The sequence below is a fragment of the Chelonia mydas genome, chromosome 4, assembly GCF_015237465.2.
Source record: "Chelonia mydas isolate rCheMyd1 chromosome 4, rCheMyd1.pri.v2, whole genome shotgun sequence".
Lineage (NCBI taxonomy): Eukaryota > Metazoa > Chordata > Testudines > Cheloniidae > Chelonia > Chelonia mydas.
In genome coordinates this window covers 4,213,620-4,234,992 of record NC_057852.1, presented here as the reverse complement: position 1 = coordinate 4,234,992, position 21,373 = coordinate 4,213,620, and the positions used below count along the sequence as shown (strand labels likewise).

The window sequence follows — 21,373 nt, the reverse complement described above, 5'->3', positions numbered from 1 at the left end:
AGCATTGCAGCTGGATATGCAGGCTAATAATCCAGAGGTGCAGTGGTATCACAGGTGCTCTGTAAAATAGCATCATGGTATACTGTAAACAACATGGCAATGAGAAGAGTCATCTAGGCCAGAGGTTCTCAAACTGTGGTTTGCAGACCACCAGTGGTCCACGAGCTCCATTCAGGTGGTCCGCGGATAGTTCCCTTTAAGTGCACGCTTGGGCAGCCGCACACAAGAGAATGAAGGGCCACGCACCTAATTAGTGGAGCTACGCAGGTGTGGCTCCACTAATTAGGTGCCTGGACCTTGGAGAAGACTCACATGTAAGATAAGGTGGTGGCCTTGGTGGTCACAAGGGGGTAGGTGGGAGGGGCCAGTGGGGTGAGAAGAGGGGGTGGGGAGAATTTGGCACATGCAGGCTCTGGCGGCCAGAGAAAGAGGCAACTTTCCCCAACTCCAGGGCTGTGGCTGCCAGGGAGAGATGGCCCTCCAGCTTCTTCCAAGCCCCAGCTCGGGGACTGCTGCAGTGTGGGAGAGACCCCCCGCCTTCCCAGCCCCAGCTTGGGGGCTGCTGTTGCAGGGGAGAGAGGGCACATCCATCGCATTAGAAAGGTAAGACTACTGATATTAAAATATGAGTTGTGTGCTTTTATTTGCAGAACAAAAAAAGTTAATTATTAAGTTTTTTTTATATAGCGCTTTTATCCAAAGCGCTTTACAATAGTTAGCTAATGGTACAAACAACATTTGGAAAGATCATTAAGTAGTCTGCCAAGACCCTCAGCGATTTTCAAGTGGTCCACGAAAAAAAATCGTTTGAGAACCACTGATCTAGGGTTTAGATATAGTGTACTTACTTGGTTTTGAAACAGTACATCCCCCGAGTAATTGTTTGCTTTTGCCCTGCCCCTTTGTTGATTTAATAAAAATAAGTCAATGGTAGGTTGGTACGGCTGTAGAAACATCAGGGTCATCAAGGTTACACATCAGAACAAATACACAAGAAATATTCAAAATACAAATCAAAGCATTATCTGAAGCATGTTATATACCACATTATGTATTTCTAAGCCAAGCACAGAATTCAAACTCCTCCCAGACAGTTCTATGATAATGGATACTTATCTTGCATAGCAAGGAAACAAAGTGCTAAAAGAGCTAAACTATACATTACATTTTAATGAGAAAATAATTACAAATTAAATGGCATGATACACAGATAAAAAAAATATCAAGAAGGTGAAGTAAAAATAAGCTACTTCACTCTACTTGGCCATCAAAACCAAAAGCCCCACCAAAAAAAGCTATCAACCCTTGCTACCATTTACTACTCCTCACACTACCTAAGAGCTAAAATAATTATACAGGCATTCTAGCAAGACAACAGTAAGACTAATTCTGTCTAGAGAACAGAATAAACTTTAAAATAGGGAGAGAGAGAGAAAATGAACCTGCTCAATTCCTCTCCCCCAGCAACCATGTGGTCCTCGGGTAGCTCTAAACAGCAAAACTCCCATATCTGTACCTGCCCACCCGGCCAGATCAGTTATGTCTTTCTGGCTGTATACAGGTGAGTGTCTCACACCCAGACAGGTAAGAGTTTTTTTTTTTTTAAACAGTGTTCCTTCTTTGGCTGTCAGGATCAGTAATGAGCAAGCCAAAGCCTGAATGTGATGTTCCTGCAGTAGTCTTGGTCCCCACTAGTCCAGCAGAAAGCAGATCCAGATCTCTCAGATGGTGAAGAAGTCCCAAATTTGTAGTAATGTTCTATCTTTTAGTGTCAGTTCCACATTCTGAATAGTTTCTTGGTTAATAGGATTCTTATAAATTTAGTTTTCTTGCATGAAACAAGCCCCAAACTCAGGCAAAATAATCTTAAACAATTGCATTTGTGCTTAATAATAGTTGTGGTTATATTTTTCTTTTTGCGCTTACTAGCCCTGAGGCCACGTCTACACTAGGGCTTTTGCTGGTACAGAAATGTCACTAAAAAAAATTACCATTCGAACTGCCATTACTATACCATCAAGAATTTCTAGTGTATATCTGGCCTCCGTGTCATATTATTCTCTTCATTCCTCCAGGGGTCCTTAGAGGATCCTATTTCTTTGCTTTTTAAAGCAGCTTCTCTTCCCTTCCCAGATCCAACCCATGATGTGAGGAGGCTAGGGGAAGCTCCCACAGGGCCCATCATTGGTGGTTCCAAAATAGCATCAGAAAGCAATGCCGAAGGGCCACAGAGTCCATGCTACAGAAAAAGGCTACAACATTTTTAAAAACAAAATCTGCAAAACCAGCTCAGACACAGCCCTGTAGGGGTATGTCTAAACTGCAGCTTGAAGGTGTGATTTTAGCGCTCAAGCTGGTGCACTAAAAAATATCAATGTGGCTATTAGAGCATTGGCTGGTTGCTCTAGTCCAAGCCCACCTGACCCCTGTGTCTGAGCCTGAGCTACCACCTGCGCTGTAACATCCACACTGCTATTTTTAGTGTGCTAGACCTCTCACTAACTGGGCTCAAGCAAGTAGGTACTTGCGCTATGAATCACACCACCAAGCCTCGATGTAGACATATCCTAGGAGACCTGATTCACATTCTGGGCTCAGTCTCAAGGTCTGCTGTGCTTTGGAGGACGACATTTTAGTTTTTGAATAGGGACAGCAATGCTCTTTGTCAAATTATAGTGATCACTCCCAACCAATTGAGTCCTGGCCAGTTCTCCCTAAAGGAAGGATGGTGGCCGAGGCATAAGCTTTGTCTGCACCAAGGATTTTTCTGCTAAGAACTTTCCACCATAGCTAACAGCCATGGTTGAAACATCTGAAGCCCTACTATAGACAAGACAGCTGTGGCCATAAGCATTTAACACCACATCAATCTGCTCTGACAAGATTTGGAATTAAAGGCAATGGCCAGTAGCTCCTTATCTAGGCTAAGACACCCAGTGTTAGATGAATCTGTGGATATATACTTAAAAAACAAAATACCTAATAATGCACATAAGTCATGTCATTTCAAGGATGAATCATAAAAACAAGTAAGCGTTCAAATATGCAACCTTCAGGCCTCAACGTTGATGCCAAGATCCCCATTACATGTGGGACAAAGGCAGAAAGAGTCCTGAACATAAGAACACTATTTTTTTTTGCACTCCTACAATTATGGACAATGCCTGCATATACGATTAACTGAATTCACTGTTACTGTAACACACATAAATTCTATAAGTGAAAGAGAGCCCAAATGGATCTTCAGAAAACAGCACTGAGGTGAACAATTCCTTACATGCCAGGCTTCATTATGCACTGAGGTCCAGATCCTCAAAGATATTTAGGCTCTTTTCCTCTTCCACTGATTTCAATAATATCTTCTGAGAAGATGAGCTGGAACGTTTATTACCAAGTTTGCTAGCGTCCCATGGAATTGTCTACACTGGCTTGCAGATGCTGAAGCACAAAGACTGAGAAACCCTGGTTGAAAAGAACTGGCTCCTAGGGCATGGTTAAGCTAGTTATTTTGGAAGACTGGAACAGGTACCATTGCCAGATCACTAAAATACTAAAGATTGGAAAGATATCCCTTTGTGTTTTTATTATGGGAAAATAGAATATGTTTTGATACCTGCTAAATCTCTAAACAAGATGATAGTATCCAACCTCTCTGTTAGGGCTATGAAAAAGTCATTGCATATATTTATTCATTCATTCCTCTCCCATGCAGTCATATAGACTTTAGTCTGAACACATCAAAAAACAAAACAAACAAAACCAAAAAACAAACAAAAAAAACACTGTTCTCACCACCAAGAGCAGTATCTGCTCACTGATCTTATCTCCATTTTTTTTTCAAAATGGATCTCCAAAGCACAACATCTACAACATCCAAATCCAAGGAGCATCTTATTAAAATAAACTCTAAGCTGTGGAGATATTTCTAACTCAACACCCAGCCCGTATGTTCTATGAAGAAGGATTTCAATAGTTTTTAAAACTGAAGCTCCATATTTAACTGTATTTAACATATTTAACTGTATTTAACTGCAACTGTGCCAGGGAACTACGATCATCATCTCCTTTTTGTGCCTCCAAAGCCTGCAAAGGAAAAAGACAATCATGAGATCTAAGGGCTTGTCTCTGTGGCCCCACCTGGCGTGCTGTGGGGGTGTGAATTGCAGACTGCACTGGCGTGCTGCACTGTAAGTCCCCTGTGTGGATGCTGCGGGCGTGAGCTGGAAGGTACCTAGCTCACATTAACTTATTTGGTCAAAGGGGACTTCATTGGTGGGAACTGAGTACCTTTTGGTTCACGCCCCACAGCAGCCATGCGGCAGAGTTACAGAGCAGCTTGCCAGCGTGCGCTTGTGGCTCTAACAGCAGGGCAGCGTAGGCGTAGCCTGTGGCCGCAATACATACAGACCCCACGCGACACAAACTGTACAACTATTTGAACAAGTTAAAAATTACTAAACCGACGATCAGTTTTCCTCGGCTTAGCAGGTAGACTAAGGAATAGAGACTGGCTCCCATCCAAACACCCGCTGGACACTGGGCAGGCTCAGATCCAGGTCTGAGCTGTGTGACTCAGGCCTGTCTTCAGTAGAAACTTACCAAAAAGGTGTTCTGCCATGTTCCTGCTCCTTTCCATGGGGGGTGGGGGAGGGGGTGTGTGTGGGTGTGTGAGAGATATGTATAATAAATACACACACACACACCCCCCTTCTCTTCACAGCAACCCTTGTGTCAGACTCTGGACATGTTTCTAGTCTCATTTGGAAAGGGGAAAGGTACTGAGTCTAATGTAACCTTTGGCAGGTAAGCAGAGAAACTAGGGATGAGCTGGCTACAAGTTGTCCAAATGCTGTCAGGCATCCACCTAAAATATATGCTAGACCGTATATATGATATTACCCATACTTCATGGATGCCTTCAGACTTCACAGTGGCCACTGAAATGAAAGGCCAGTTATAGATCTCCAGAGACAGACAGTTATTCTTGTAGGAGGGCCAGGGTGTGCTACTTTAAGTCCTGGAGCAGTTACAAAATAGCATTGTGACATCTGGGGCCAGGGACGGTTTTCAGACTATATCTATTTCAGGGCTATATCTGACTCTGGCATTGGCAAGCTGAGAACTCCACTTTTTCACATGGTTTTGAGCATCTGGCGTTAGCCATGGGGATTTGTGAGATATAGGGTAGTTGGTGGTTCGTTTAATCAACAGACGATGAATCCGTGGAACTCATTGGTGCATGTTACTGAGGCAAATAGCTTAGTACACGAAAAGAAAGGGATTAGATGTTTATATGAATACAGAGAGCCTTCTGAATTGGACTTACAAGGACAAAAATACAAGAGCTATTCATTTTTCTCTTTCAGGGCATAAGTGGAACAGGAAACTTTACTTCATAGTAAAAAGAAACGGAGTACTTGTGGCACCTTTTTGTCTCAGATGAGGCCTCACCGATTGTCGAATAGAGGGGCACGTGATCGTTCCCCTCTATTCGACACTGGTGAGGCCTCATCTGGAGTATTGTGTCCAGTTTTGGGCCCCACACTACAAGAAGGATGTGGAAAAATTGGAAAGAGTCCAGCGGAGGACAACAAAAATGATTAGGGGACTGGAACACATGAGTTATGAGGAGAGGCTGAGGGAACTGGGGATGTTTAGTCCACGGAAGAGAAGAATGAGGGGGGATTTGATAGCTGCTTTCAAACTACCTGAAAGGGGGTTCCAAAGAGGATGGCTCTAGACTGTTCTCAGTGGTAGCAGATGACAGAACAAGGAGTAATGGTCTCAGGTTGCAGTGGGGGAGATTTAGGTTGGATATTAGGAAAAACTTTTTCACTAGGAAGGTGGGGAAACACTGGAATGCGTTACCTAGGGAGGTGGTGGAATCTCTTTCCTTAGAAGTTTTTAAGGTCAGGCTTGACAAAGCCCTGGCTGGGATGATTTAATTGGGGGTTGGTCCTGCTTTGAGCAGGGGGTTGGACTAGATGACCTCCTGAGGTCCCTTCCAACCCTGATATTCTATGATTCTATGATTTAATCAAGTCAACTACTGTAGTCTAGAGAAGGCTGAGGGGGGACACAATAACAGCCTTCATATATGTAATAGATTGTTATAAGGATGATGGGGATTAATTGTTCTCCATGTCCACCAAGAAGTACTTAGTTTGGTTTGCAGCAAGGTAGATTCAAGTTAGATATTAGGAAAAACTTTCTGACTACAAGGATAGTTAAGCACTGAAATAGGCTTCCAAGGGAGGTTGTAGGATCCCAGTCATTGGAGGTTTATAAGAACAGGTTGGACAAATACCTGTCAGATGGTCTAGGAATACTAATCTTGCCTCAGTGCGGGCAGGATGGACTAGGTGACCTCTTGAGATCCCTTCCAGCCCAGCATTTCTATGAGTCTATGTACAAAGTTTGAATTCCTGAACATGGTCATTAAAGAGCTGGAGGTGGCAGTCTTGGAAAGTCATTTGGCACTTCATGCATGCAGTTCAGCTGTAGATGTGTCAGTCCCAGGAAAAGATATTACCTCTCCCACCTTGTCTCTCTAATTTGGCATTTCAGTTATTTAATGAATAATACTTTGGGAAAGAAGCTATGTACAGTAGGAAGTTTACACACATTCAAGGAACTTTATGGAGAACATCTCAGCAATATGTTAGGTTTTATTTTGCCCAGGAGGAGTGGATCCAAAGCCCACTAAAATCCATGGTAGTCTGTTTATTCATTTCAATGTGCTTTGGATCAGCCCCAAAATCTCTTGAGGAGCCACAGGAAGATAAAACAGTTTTTGCCTTACCAGAAGCAGTTCTTGTCCCTGAGGTATGAGGCCCCGTAGAGCCACCTGAATTTCCGCCTGGAGGAGGAGAAGCAGTGGGACCAGCGTATGGATTGGCATACGGAAAATATGAGGAACGTGGTTGTGCCCTGAGAAAAGAAACATGGGTTTAAGGATTTTTTTTTTTTTAATTAAAGAAAGGTCACTATTTAAGAAGGTATTAGCATCCAAAGCAAAGCATCTTTTTTAAAAAGGCAGATATGAGTAGAAAAATACAATTGCACACATTTTACTTATTTTTAGACCTAAAACTTAGCAAGATGCAAAGAGGAATTGGATATATATACATGAACAACAAGGTTTTTCAGAGCTATCATACTTAATGCTAACAAGTTTTGGAAGAGATATTAAACCGCATGCTTCAGGATTTAACCAGTATCTAATTCCTAGGGATTAGGAGGTTTCTTGCACCTTCCTAAGAATCTGATGCTGAGTATTGTCAGAAACTGGACTAGATTTTTGATCCAGTCTGGCAATTCCTTTGTTCTTCTATTACATTCATGTAATGTTAAAAAAAAAAAAAAAAAAAGTATTTTCAAGTATCTCTAGGACATTTTACTAGAGAAGATATGAGCAACTGCAATACAGGTGTGAAGAGAGAGACGGAGTAAAATTCATGATCTTTGACTCATCTCACTTCAGTTTATTCTCAACCTCTAGAGACAGGAGATTCCGACTTTTTGAAAATCCAAAGTCTACTCCTTCACTCTAAGTTTGGATCACAATTTCTTCTTATTCTTGTCAGAACATGGGGAAAGAAGAGTTTTTTAATGGAACAAAGCTACTACGGTACTTGGGGACAGTGGTATGTGCTTTCACAAGTTTGAAAATGTTGGCTTAAAATCTGTTGTAAGACAGGAAGCTAAAGTTAGGCTCTTAAATACTTATTTAGGCCACTAAATAAGTGACTCAAATTTCCAGCATTCTGAGCACCCAAGAGCTCCGACTGAAGTCAAAAAGCACATCTTTTCTGTATACAAATTTCCTGGTGTTTAGACCAGTTTAAAGCTTAAAAAAAAAAAAAAAAGGCAAGCAGATATTTAAAACATCCTAGGAGCCCTAAAGGGGTGACTTCAGTTACTTCAACAAGCCACTCTCCTCTGAAGAGTGACACTGTAAACATTTCTGTTTTTTCCTGCTGAAGAAATCTTCATCCTGTGTGTATTCAGTCATATCTGCTAGCTTTGCTGCTTTAACTTCTATTAGCCCTTCAGAGCTAAGAGTGTCAGCTGGATTCTATTGCTCCTTGAATATCAGAATTGGTCTCTGCTCCCAAACTGTTTTTTCTGCAGAGCTGCCAGTTTGTCTCCCACAGCTCCCTCCCAATCACTTTTCAAAGTAGATTGAAACTTCAGTGCATTCCAGCATGTTTCGTATTAGAGTCATGAAGTTTTTATCAGTTTGTATCCCAACTTTTGTTCCTTAAAGAGTAGGTAAATACACACAGCCCCATATATTACTATATTCCAATAAATGGTGAGTTGGCATATCTGTAGGTAGTCCAGTCACTTGATAAACAAAACACTCCTGTGCAAGATCAGTTTGAGCTCTGCAGAGTCCTTGAAGACCTATAAAATCCCACTAAAATGGCAACTGTTGCTAATCCTACTAGGCTGTTTGGAAGAGTTTACAAAATGTTTTGATTTTTAAATAAACATTTCAAATGTGAATGGCAGATAAGGGCTCAGCTCTTTAAATTACTTTATTATTGTAAAACAGATTTTTGCCTGTTACTTTGTACAAAGTAATATTTAAGTAAAAGTCATTTGTAGAATCATGTCACTTGGATTTCTATTCATGGGATATGAGGTGGAGAGACTAGGCCATATACTGGAACCCCTTGGAATTTGGCTTCCCAGAATGTCTCAGAATGGTGCATCCTGGATGTCACAGCAGAGCAGGAACCAGCCCAAAGTGACTTTAGGGGAGATAAAATTAAGAATAAAGGCTAATTTATAGGGCTGTCACGTGATTAAAAAAATTGCGATCATGCAATTAATTGCGCTGTTAAACAATAGAATACTATTTAAATATTTTGGATGTTTTTTACATTTTCAAATAAATTAATTTCAATTACAACACAGAATACTTTATTTTTGATTACAAATATTTGTACTGTAAAAACCAAAAGAAATAGTATTTTTCAATTCACCTAATACAAGTACTGTAGTGAAATCTCTTTATCGTGAAAGTTGAACATACAAATGTAGAATTAGGTACAAAAAACCCCGCATTCAAAAATAAAACAATGTAAAACTTCAGAGTCTATACGTCCACTCAGTCCTACTTCTTGTTTAGCCAATCACTCAGACAAACAAGTATATTTATATTTTCAGGAGATAATGCTCCTGCTCCCTGTTTACAATGTCTCCTGAAAGTGAGAACAGGCGTTCGCAAGGCACTGTTGTAGCTGGCGTCATAAGATATTTATGTGCCAGATGCACTAAAGATTCGTGTCCCTTCATGCTTTTACCACCATTCCAGGGGACATGCGTCCATGCTGATGATGGATTTTGCTTGATAACTATCCAAAGCAGTGCGGACTGATGCATGTTTTGAGCAGGGGGTTGGACTAGATGACCTCCTGAGGTCCCTTCCAACCCTGATATTATATGATTCTATGATTAAAACGAGCCGGAGAGAGACAATTCTGCCCCAAGAAGTTCAGTCAAATTTAATTAATGCATTATGTTTTTAACAAGTGTCATCAGCATGTCCTCTGGAATGGTGGCTGAAGCATGAAGGGGCATACGCATGTTTAGCATCTCTGGCACGTAAATACCTTGCAATGCCAGCTACAAAAGTGCCATGCAAATGCCTGTTCCCACTTTCAGGTGACACTGTAAATAATCGGGCAGCATTATCTCCCGTAAATGTAAACAAACTTGTTTGTCTGAGTGATTGGGTGAACAAGAAGTAGGACTGAGTGGACTTACAGCCTCTCAAGTTTTAATATTGTTTTGAGTGCAGTTATGTAACAAAACAAAACAAAAAAAAAAAATCTACATTTGTAAGTTGCACTCTCACAATTAAGAGATCACATTACAGTGCTTCTGAAGTGAATTGAAAAATACTATCATTTTACAGTGCGAATATTTAATAAAAAATAATATAAAGTGAGCACTCTACGGTTTGTATTCTGCGCTGTAATTGAAATAAATACATTTGAAAATGTAGAAAAACATCAAAAAATATTTAATAAATTTCAATTGATATTCTATTGTTTAACAGTGCAATTAAAACTACGATTAATTTGAGTTAATCGCATGAGTTAACAGCAATTAATCAACAGCCCTACTAATTTACAATTACTTCTATTCTTAATGCTCTTAGCTATGACATTGGAGATATTCCACACAACTTGTTTATATAATTTTTTTAATTTGCAGTTCATCGAAACAAGCTACAGTGGTAGGTGGTTACCTGAAACAAAACCAGTATTAAAGAACCCTTTTAAAATGCCCCATCTGCTGAAGCTTCAGCTTCCAGCTGGGAACTGCTATTGTGGCAGAATTTTGCTGCTTGGATGATGCAGGATCCTGCAAGCTCAAATCCAGAAGCAATGTGAATATTTTATAGCTAGGTAAAGCGTACACCACGAGGAGGACAGACTACTGGGAACAGGGAAGGAGAGAGCGAGCATAGTGCTTACCTTTGACTACCAGCCAAGTATCCTAGTAGGCCTCCTGTTCCAAGTCCAGTCCAAAACCCTGGTCCTGAATTGGCCTCAGAACTGGAACCGCCACCAAAACCACCAGCTCCTTAATTCAAATTGCAAATGAAAAACAAAAAAAACAATCATCAACTTTGAGTCAATGGCAAATTTACCATCATGCCATCCTTAGAGTCATACAAAAGAATTATTTTAACAAAGAACTAACTGTGAGACTGACTTCAATGGACTTTAATCCTTCAATGGCTCAATCCCCATTTGAAGAGCTTCAGGGAGCGGTTCTGCTCTGGAAAGTGATTACATTAAAATGGCACCTTCTGTTTAATAATTGTATTACGGTAATGCTTAGTGCCTCCACCCAAGATCAGGGTCTCTGTTACTAGACATTGCACAAGAACACATTCAGAGACAGTCCCCCCCCAAAGAACTTATACTCTAAACAGGCAAGACAGATAAAGTATGGACGGTGAAACGAGGGTGAAGCAACATGTTCAAGATCACATAGCAGGTCAGTGGCAAAGCTGGGAACAAAACCTTGTTGACCGCACTGCCTCCCAGTCTTCTCACTCAACAGATTTGCTGCCATTTTGAGTAACTGCGTATGTTGAGTAGTATGTGCTCAATCTAATGACTAAAACAACAATACCACATTTTTCTCCTGGTAGTTCTGTCTCAAGTGCATGTTAACAGAACTGTTAACCAAGATCAGATTGCAAAATCTTCATTATTGGTGATGCATGAGTCAGGGGAAACCCAGCTCGACTTAAATCTCTGGTTGAACACGCAGAATCATCAGTTAGAAAGAGGCATATTTTTAATTGTTAGCAGAAGCCTTTTAACCTGGAATCAGAGGCAACGTGGAATTTCACAATGTCATTTACAGTCACATTTTAGAGTAGAACTGCACTCTAAACTAACTCCAGAGATAAACATATTCATAATCACTAAAAACAAACAATAAAAAGGGAAGTGATCAGAGAAAGCAGTCTAAACTCCCCCTGAACTCCAATCTAAACCAATCTGCCAGAAACTTCATAGGCATGTTATGACATAGTAGTCGGGGGGGGGGGGGGGGGGGGGAAATCAATAAAGTATTTGAGATAAGAGTTAAAGAAAATTTTTTACAACAGGGAAAATTTCCTAACATGTCTGAAATCTGTTGGCCCTGGCAAGGACAGGGACCTTGGCTAAACCTGGATGATAAGGAATAGGATGGAAGAAGAAAATGACTTTTTGCTCTGTGCTTGACAACACCTAGCACAGTAGGGTCCTGGTCACGGCTGGATTTTGTAAGTGCTTCACAATACAAATACATAATAATGATAACAATAGCCATTGGTGTGCAGTAGGAACTCACCAGGGTACTAATGGGCTCACGGCACAGACACATGGTTTAGAAATTCCAGAATCAGCAAATGGGAACAGATTTTGCAAAAGCTCTTATGGAATTTAAGAGCACAAGTTCCATTAACATACATATAAAAGCGCTCACCACCACACTATTTCACAGCATTAAATTTTCAAGGTTCCACTTGATTTATCCTTACCCTATTTCTCATTCAGTATTGAAGGGTTGACTCCCACTTCCGATTAGCCAATGATGCCGGCCTCCGTTGCCCACTACTTAGATTTTCAAAGCAGCACTGTCATGCTTTCTCCACACACTTGGGAGGCACTCCCTGTAAACATCTGCACAACTACAGTGCAACCTCTGAATTATGAACACCTCAGAAATGGAGGTTGTTTGTAACTCTGAACAAAAACGTTATGGCTGTTCTTTCAAAAGTTTACAACTGAACATTGACTTAATACAGCTTTGTAATTTTACTATGCAGAAAAACAATGCTTCTTTCCCTTTTTTTTTTTTTAAAAGTAGTTTACATTTAACACTCTACTGTATTTGCCCCCCCCCCCTTTTTTTTTTAGGTCTCTGCTGCTGCCCGACTCTGTACTTCCGGTTCCAAATGAGGTGTGTGGTTGACTGGTCAGTTCATAATTCTGGTGTTTGTAACTCTGAGGTTCTACCATACGTCATTATCCACCTTCAGCTCCCTCCTCAAAACCCCCCTTTGCCATGAAGCCTTCAAAAAACTTGACAATGGCTGGGCTGCTGATGTGCTGAGACCACTGCCTATCATGTTGTCCAATGTTATCGCATTGTTTCCTTGTGTTCCTCTGTGGGTCTGTCTGTATCCATCTGGTGTCTCTTTCCTTATATTTAAGTTTATAAACTTTGGAGCACTGGACTATCTTTTTTCTGTATTTAAACACCTAGCACAATGGCATCCCACATAAAAAATAATTTTACTCAAAATGTTTGATTCCTTTCAAGTTGTGACCAACCCCCCTCTCCTACTCTGACCAAATAAATATGAAGTTTCATACTAAAAGGACTGCTTTGAAAAAAGTTAAGTTTGTTAAAAATAATGCGAGAGTTTCAAAGACAAAGGGCAGCCAGGCATCCAATTCTCTTTGAGGGTCAGTGGGAGTTGCGCACCTAACATCCATTTGTGCCTTTGAAAGTCTCCTCCAAAGAGTATAGTAGAAAGCTAGTTGCAACTTTAATAATGAAATCATGACTTTGGGCCCCATAACTGGTGTCAAGTATCAGGGGGTAGCCATGTTAGTCTGTATCCACAAAAACAACAAGGAGTCCAGTGGCACCTTAAAGACCAAATAAATGTTAGTCTTTAAGGTGCTACTGGGCTCCTTGTTGTTTTTGTGGCCCCATAACTGACATTCACACTCAGCAATGCATGAACACTTTTTTTTGTTTTTTAAACTATTTCCGCCCACATTTGCTGAAGCCAGAGCAATACCACATTGCTTTTTATTTCTAACACTACAACAAGCTTAGAACCATACCTGTGAAGCTGGATTTAAAACCAGGAGGAGGTGGTGTCTGACTATTCTGCCAAGATGTCCTAGAGTATCCATCACCATTAGAGAAATCCTGTTGAGGCAGCTGATTACTGAGGAATAGCTTGTAACATCCATAAGCAAGGAGCAGAAGTACTATTATGACAATCACTCCAGCAGCAGAATCAGAGGAATCCTGAGAATTCACTTTACTTGACTGGTAATAGCTGGAGCTAAAGCTTCCACCAAAGTTGTGAGCTTTTCTTTGGCCTTCCTCGGTTAACTCTAACCCGTACTGCAAACCACAAGACCCCCTTAAGATGTAAGGGTCATCTGGATAATCATAGCCTTCACAGCTCACTTCGATTCTTCCAAAGCGATAGGAGTTGTCCAAGTCTGCCTTACACTCCCACTGAAATTAGTAAACAAAATTCAAAGTAGTAACCATTTCCTGGTTGGTGAGAGTAGTCTTTTGTTTACTTTCCTATATATGTAGTGAAATATAGTAATAATTAATCAAATCATTTAAAAACAGTAATTAGGAGAGCTTCTGGACATTTGTATTTTAAGTTAGCTATCAAGATTCATGAACCTTTAACTTAGAGAAACGGAACATTCAAAAAGTAAAGCAATTGTAACTTTAAAAGACAAAGTTTCAGTAGTTCACATATCAGGTTTTTCTACGCATTCATCTTTACAGAATACTGCAGAGTATCATGTAATAAAAAGAGCAATAGCCTTTAAAATGTTTTAAATAAGTGTCCCCCACAAGAAAGCTGGGTGGTAGTTACAATGAAATACTAATCAAGGCTCCAATCCTGCAATCTGATCCATGTCAACAGACTGTTGTATCCAGGTGGCGCTCCATTGACATAAGTGAGACAGAAGGGTTGCCCACATAGATTAAATTGCAGGATCAGAAACAATGATGTAATGAAAGCATTCTGTAAAGAAAGTCATAAATGCAACTCCTAAAGAAGTGCCCATCTCATCAAACAAAAAAATGGCCTTAGCCATAGGGTACATATAGTTTTAGCAAGATTTAAATAGTTAATTCCTGAAGAAACAATTCAGAATGACACGTGCAATTATAAATCCACGTTCGACCGAATTTCAGTGTTTCTATTGCCAAGACTCCCATTTCAGCTTTTCTTCCGCAGAAACCTATTTTGCTATTACCCAAACTTTCGACAATTGGATAAAATATTAAAATTTAAACCACATTTTTGCTTGAAAGATCTTAGAAAGATCTGAAAGTCAGAGCCTGTCTACAAGGGAAAGTTGCAGCAGTTTAACTTAAATTGGTTTTAAAAATCAGTTTTGCTAAGATGGTACAAACCTCTGTGTTTGGTTACAGAATGCCTTGTTTCAGGTTTAGCATAAATTGATTGACAAACTGTTTTAGCAAAGCCAAAATAAGGGTGTCCATAAATGGTCTTGCACTATTTTAACTAACTCAGTTTAAAAATAATTAAGTTAAACTGCTGCAACTTTCTCATGTAGACAAGATCTTATTTTTACACTAAAGAAAGAGATGGGTAATATGGAGACTTTTGTATTGGTCTTTGATTTTAGGAAGTGTATTTTAAGAAACCCAACATTTGGCTCAAATTTGACTGGACAGTGTTCTTTTAAACAAAATTTAAGTTTGGGGTGTAAACTAACAGACAACGTCCCTTTAAAACTATGCTTTTAAACCAGGGGCCTCAAAGTCCCGGCCCACAGGCGTCTGCAGCCCGAGAACCTCCCCACTGCGGCTGTGGAGGAGAGACCCATGCAGCTGGCTCTGTCTACTGCAGGCGCTGCCCCCCGCAGCTCCCACTGGCTGGGGGAGAGGGACAGAGATACCATCACTAGTCACTGGGCAGAGTCAGGCACTGTCACTTCCCCCCCACAATGAATATAAACAAGTCAAAATACCCAACACAACTATCTGATGTACACCTTATTGTAATCCTGAAGGTTTCAGTCACTGAGGCCAAATATCAACAAACTGACAGAACTGAAGTGTTGCCAGGTGTCTGGCAAACAAACAGTAAACACTCTCTGGCAAACAGTAAAAACTCTCTGGCAGGCGAAGAATTGTATAAAGTTGTATGATAGTTTTATTATTTCTACAAAATTCAAAATAAAAAATACAATATAAATGTTTTCTTTTCTGTGACCTTATTAGCCGCTGGAATGATTTGAGGACTGCCACTGGCCCTAAGGTAAAATGTTTAAAACAGGGGTCTCAGTCATTAAAGGAATAATCTGCACTATAATTTAGAAATGTTCTTGTGATTCTTTTTAGTTTATGGTTGCTGAAAATTTCATTCAGTCGGTGCAAAGAGATTCTTATTTAATATTTAGCATTTCATTTACAAGCACTTTGAAGTGAAGCTACCTGTATGTCAAAGCCATCCCATCCTTTGTTATGACACTGAACAACCGTGGGGACATATGCACATCCAGCTGTGCCTCCAGTACATTGTAACTGGGGAATTGGAGATGTCCGCCGAGAAGTAGTATATCCATCTCTGTAGAGAGTGAGAGTTTGGATCTCCCGCAACAAAACCCTCCCTGAAACAGGAAGTACACAAATTAACAGAACTAGCATGCATGAAGAATGTGTTTCAGAACAAGAGTAAATGTGATAGTTAAGACAAGCAGCCTGCCACGGTGCTTTCAGAACAGGGAGCCCTTTAAAAACCACTTGAGACTCCCAGCACCAATGTGATTGTGGCTGAAAGTCTATGACACTGACAGGCCCTGCTGATAGGACCCAGCTCTGTTCTACTCCTTTCAAAGAGATGTTACTGTGTATGTCACAGCCCAGCTGGCACCTCACCAAAAACATACAGGCTTATGCAAGGACCTTTGGTTACAATGCAATAGTTTCTCTGTGAAAAGCAAATCCCTGATTGTGTATTTACCATATAGATGCTCATGAACAAATTTGTTTAAAAAAAAAAGAAAAGAAAAAAATAGTCTGCTTCATAGACTCCATAAAAACTGAACTGAATGACTGAACCTGAAATTAGTACAAAATGGAAGTGGAGGAAAAACTTATGACTTTAGTCAACCCATGTCCCAGTCCATCAAATTCAAGACAGCAATATACAAACTGAAGACGTCAAGAAAGAAAGGTGAGTAAAACAGTTTAATTTCAGCCTAGCTCTCTTCAATTTATACATACCAACTCTACAGGAACAATCCCCAAGTCAAGAATCCCCAAATGACACAAAAATTAAATGCTTGCTGTATCATGATGACTAAGCATACTATCACCTACTAATGAGGATCACCAAGTATCTTACACCTTCTAGAAATTTACCACAATACATGAACCATGCAGGTCAAACAAGCAAACAAACACTCACAATCATAGTTTTTCAACGGGACAAAAAATGAAATCAAACAAAACAGTAAAATCCTCTTAGAGACTTGAAGACAGACCCTAAATAATGCATACACAAGAACAGCCATACTGGGTCAGTCCAAAAAGAAAAGGAGTACTTGTGGCACCTTAGAAACTAACCAATTTATTTGAGCATAAGCTTTCGTGAGCTACAGCTCACTTCATTGGAAGCTTATGCTCAAATAAATTGGTTAGTCTCTAAGGTGCCACAAGTATTCCTTTTCTTTTTGTGAATACAGACTAACGCAGCTGCTACTCTGAAACCTCTCCTTACAGTGTGTATGATAACACCCCTTTGTTCATGTTCTGTGTGTATATAAATCTCCTCACTGTATATTTCCACTGAATGCATCCGATGAAGTGAGCTGTAGCTCATGAAAGCTTATGCTCAAATAAATTGGTTAGTCTCTAAGGTGCCACACAAGTACTCCTTTTCTTACTGTAAGGAGAGTGATCACTTAAGATGAGCTATTACCAGCAGGAGAATGGGGGGTGGGGGGGAGTGAGAAGAAAACCTTTTGTAGTGATAATCAAGGTGGGCCATTTCCAGCAGTTAATAAGAACGTCTGAGGAATGGGGGGGGGGGGGGAAGAAGAATAAACATGGGGAAATAGTTTTACTTTGTGTAATGACTCATCCACTCCCAGTCTCTATTCAAGCCTGAGTTAATTGTATCCAGTTTGCAAATCAATTCCAATTCAGCAGTCTCTCCTTGGAGTCTGTTTTTGAAGTCTTTTTGTTGTAATATTGCGACTTTTAGGTCAGAGATCGAGTGACCAGAGAGATTGAAGTGTTCTCCGACTGGTTTATGAATGGTATAATTCTTGACATCTGATTTCTGTCCATTTATTCTTTTACGTAGAGACTGTCCAGTTTGACCAATGTACATGGCAGAGGAGCATTGCTGGCACATGATGGCATATATCACATTGGTAGATGTGCAGGTGAACGAGCCTCTGATAGTGTGGCTGATGTGATTAGGCCCTATGATGGTGTCCCCTGAATAGATATGTGGACACAGTTGGCAACAGGCTTTGTTGCAAGGATAGGTTCCTGGGTTAGTGGTTCTGTGGTGTGGTGTGTGGTTGCTGGTGAGTATTTGCTTCAGGTTGGGGGGCTGTCTGTAGGCAAGGACTGGCCTGTCTCCCAAGATTTGTGAGAGCGATGGGTCATCCTTCAGGATAGGTTGTAGATCCTTGATGATGCGTTGGAGAGGTTTTAGTTGGGGGCTGAAGGTGATGGCTAGTGGCATTCTGTTATTTTCTTTGTTGGGCCTGTCCTGTAGTAGGTGACTTCTGGGTACTCTTCTGGCTCTGTCAATTTGTTTCTTCACTTCAGCAGGTGGGTACTGTAGTTGTAAGAATGCTTGATAGAGATCTTGTGGGTGTTTGTCTCTGTTTGAGGGGTTGGAGCAAATGCGGTTGTATCTTAGAGCTTGGCTGTAGACAATGGATTGTGTGGTGTGGTCTGGGTGAAAGCTGGAGGCATGTAGGTAGGAATAGCGGTCAGTAGGTTTCTGGTATAGGGTGGTGTTTATGTGGCCATCGCTTATTAGCACTGTAGTGTCCAGGAAGTGGATCTCTTGTGTGGACTGGTCCAGGCTGAGGTTGATGGTGGGATGGAAATTGTTGAAATCATGGTGGAATTCCTCAAGGGCTTCTTTTCCATGGGTCCAGATGATGATGATGAAGATGTCATCAATATAGCGCAAGTAGACTAGGGGCATTAGGGGACGAGAGCTGAAGAAGCGTTGTTCTAAGTCAGCCATAAAAATGTTGGCATACTGTGGGACCATGCGGGTACCCATAGCAGTGCCGCTGATTTGAAGGTATACATTCTCCCCAAATGTGAAATAGTTATGGGTGAGGACAAAGTCACAAAGTTCAGCCACCAGGTTTGCCGTGACATTATCGGGGATACCGTTCCTGACGGCTTGTAGTCCATCTTTGTGTGGAATGTTCATGTAGAGGGCTTCTACATCCATAGTGGTCAAGATGGTGTTTTCAGGAAGATCACCGATGGCTTGTAGTTTCCACAGGAAGTCAGTGGTGTCTCGAAGAAAGCTGGGAGTGCTGGTAGCGTAGGGCCTGAGGAGGGAGTCTACATAGCCAGACAATCCTGCTATCAGGGTGCCAATGCCTGAGATGATGGGGCGTCCAGGATTTCGAGGTTTATGGATCTTGGGTAGCAGACAGAATACCCCAGGTCGGGGTTCCAGGGGTGTGTCTGTGCCGATTTGTTCTTGTGCTTTTGAATGGGTCAGTCCAGTGGTCCATCTAGCCCAGTATTCTGTCTAATGAGATTAGGGCAGTGATTCTCAACCTATTTACCATTGTGGGCCACAATGTGTTATGGGGGCCACATCCAATACTACCTGTATGGCCTTGAGGCTGTCACATGGGCCGCAGCTCTGTGCTGATCGGGCTGCAAGCGGCCTGTGGGCCATAGCTTGAGAACCACTGGGTGAGGGGAAGTTTATAAAAAGAAGGCCTGTGACCAATAGAGGTGACTGGAGATGGTTTTAAACCCCATCAGCCACACCATCAGGGCTCATTCACCTGCACATCTGCCAGTGTGATATAGGCCATCATGTGCCAGCAATGCCCCTCAGCCATGTACATTGGCCGGACAGTCTCTACGCAAAAGAATAAATGGACACAGATCTGACATCAGGAATTATAACATTCAAAAACCAGTAGGAGAACACTTCAATCTCCCTGGATACTCAATAACAGACTTAAAAGTGGCCATTCTTCAACAAAAAATCTTCAAAAACAGACTCCAACAAGAAACTGTTGCGGGGGAGGGATAGTTCAGTGGTTTGAGCATTGGCCTGCTAAATCCAGGGTTGTCAGTTCAGTCCTTGAGGGGGCCATTTAGGGATCTGGGGCAAAAAAAAATTGGGGATTGGTCCTGCTTTGAGCAGGGGGTTGGACTAGATGACCTCCTGAGGTCCCTTCCAACCCTGATATTCTGTGATTCTATGAACTGCAGAACTGGAATTAATTTGCAAACTGGACACCATCAAATTAGGCCTGAACAAAGACTGGGAGTGGATGGGTCACTACAAAAACTAATTTCCCCCTGCTGATACTCACCTTCTTGTCAACTGTTTAAAATGGGCCACCTTGTTTACATTTACATTGGCCTCATTAGCACTACAAAAGTGATTTCCACCCTTTCTTGTCAACTGCTGAGAATAGCCCACTTCCACCTTAATTGAATTGGCTCATTAGCACTGAACCCCCCACTTGGTAAGGCAACTCCCATCTTTTCATATGCTATGTATTTATACCTCCCTACTGTATGTTCCACTCCAAGCACCTGATGAAGTGGGTTTTAGCCCACAAAAGCTTATGCCCAAATAAATTTGTTGTTTAATTTCTCTGAGGTGCCACAAGGATTCCCTATTGTTTTTGCTGATACAGACTAACATGGCAACCACTCTGAAACCTGTCTTAAAAGGAGCAAACATAAACCTTCCCACCCCACCAGCGTTATCTTAAAAGTGAACCCCATGTGAACCCAGGTGGAATGGAAAACCTGTTGATCAACAGGAAGGAGGGGAGGAAAGGCCTTGGGGAGAAAGGAGGCTGTAAAATTCATCTGGATTGAGATTAGGACTAAGGGTGACAGTGTCCCAGTGTTTTTAGCTGGGGCCCTGGCAATGACATCACTGGTTTGCTGAGGGGTTTAAAGAGCTGGGAATTTGAGGGGGCTTGGTAAACCCACCTGACCACGCGGGAGCATGCCAGGAGGAGATGGTCTTCCCCAGATCTGGCCTGTTTGTCCCTGCACCGAGCACCTGCTTCTGCCGGCTCTGGTACCCTGCGGGGCCTGCGCCTGCTCAGCGGCGGGCTGCGAGGCAGCGTCAGCGCAACGCTCCCAGCCCCGCGTGCCCTCTGCTCTCCCACGTTAACAAGGGCTCGTGCGGTGGCTCGGCCCGCAGGTGGGCTGGGCGCGGGCACGGAGGGCTCACACCCTCTCGGGGCGCTGAGACCCGGGCAGGCGGACCGGCCACCCGCCAGGGCCCAGGAGAGACCCGCGCAGCCCGGCTCCCGCGGCCCCCCGGGTTCCTTACCCGGCTGGTCCCAGCCCCGCGCAAGTCCCGGCCCGCTCAGGAGCAGCAGGAGGGATACGAGCAGGACCCGCCCGCCGGCCGCCATGACGATGCCAGAGCGCATCCGGCGGCTACAGCTCGCTGTCACCCGGCCCCGGCAGCTCGCGTTACTGCGCACGCGCCCGCAAGCCGCGCCCTCTAATTGGCTAGTGATTGTTGAGCGGTTGACTTGCTCGCGCACCCTGCTGCGCTCTGCCCACAGCGCGGAATATGGGCGGAGTCCGGCCAATCCTCGCGCCGCCCCCGTCCTGATGCCGCCCCTCTGCCGGCAGCGCCCAGGGGCGGAGAGGAGGTTCTGAACCTGCCGGAGGGGCCGCTGGGCAAAGTTTAAGGCGGCCATTTAGTCAGGGGTATTTTTAGTAAAAGTCTCCAACGGGTCATAGCAATAAACAAAAAGTCACTGCCCCGACCTGTCCATGACTTGTCCGATATACCCCAACTAAAACTTAGGTGCTCATGGGGGTGCGGGGGGCTCCAGCG

General features: G+C 42.4%; 1 protein-coding gene across 1 annotated transcript; it reads right to left on the bottom strand.

Moving 5' to 3' along the window:
• Positions 1-1,000: 1,000 nt before the first annotated feature.
• Positions 1,001-21,126, bottom strand: SARAF (store-operated calcium entry associated regulatory factor). The gene is made up of 6 exons (XM_037896539.2): positions 20,855-21,126; positions 15,760-15,935; positions 13,380-13,785; positions 10,494-10,602; positions 6,803-6,930; positions 1,001-4,083 (listed from the first exon to the last, which is right to left on the bottom strand). The coding sequence occupies exons 1-6, from the start codon at positions 20,955-20,957 to the stop codon at positions 4,058-4,060; spliced, it is 948 nt and encodes a 315-aa protein (XP_037752467.1). The 5' UTR covers positions 20,958-21,126; the 3' UTR covers positions 1,001-4,057.
• Between the last annotated feature and the right edge of the window lie 247 nt (positions 21,127-21,373).

Coding starts and splice junctions, on each gene's coding strand:
- SARAF (XM_037896539.2), bottom strand. CDS start 20,957: ATGCGCTCTGGCATCGTCATGGCGGCCGGCGGGCGGGTCCTGCTCGTA. Junction 13,786..15,759: donor GGGATGGCTTTGACATACAG/GTAGCTTCACTT, acceptor TACTAATTTCAG/TGGGAGTGTAAGGCAGACTT. Junction 6,931..10,493: donor TACTTGGCTGGTAGTCAAAG/GTAAGCACTATG, acceptor TTCTTTTCTCAG/GGCACAACCACGTTCCTCAT.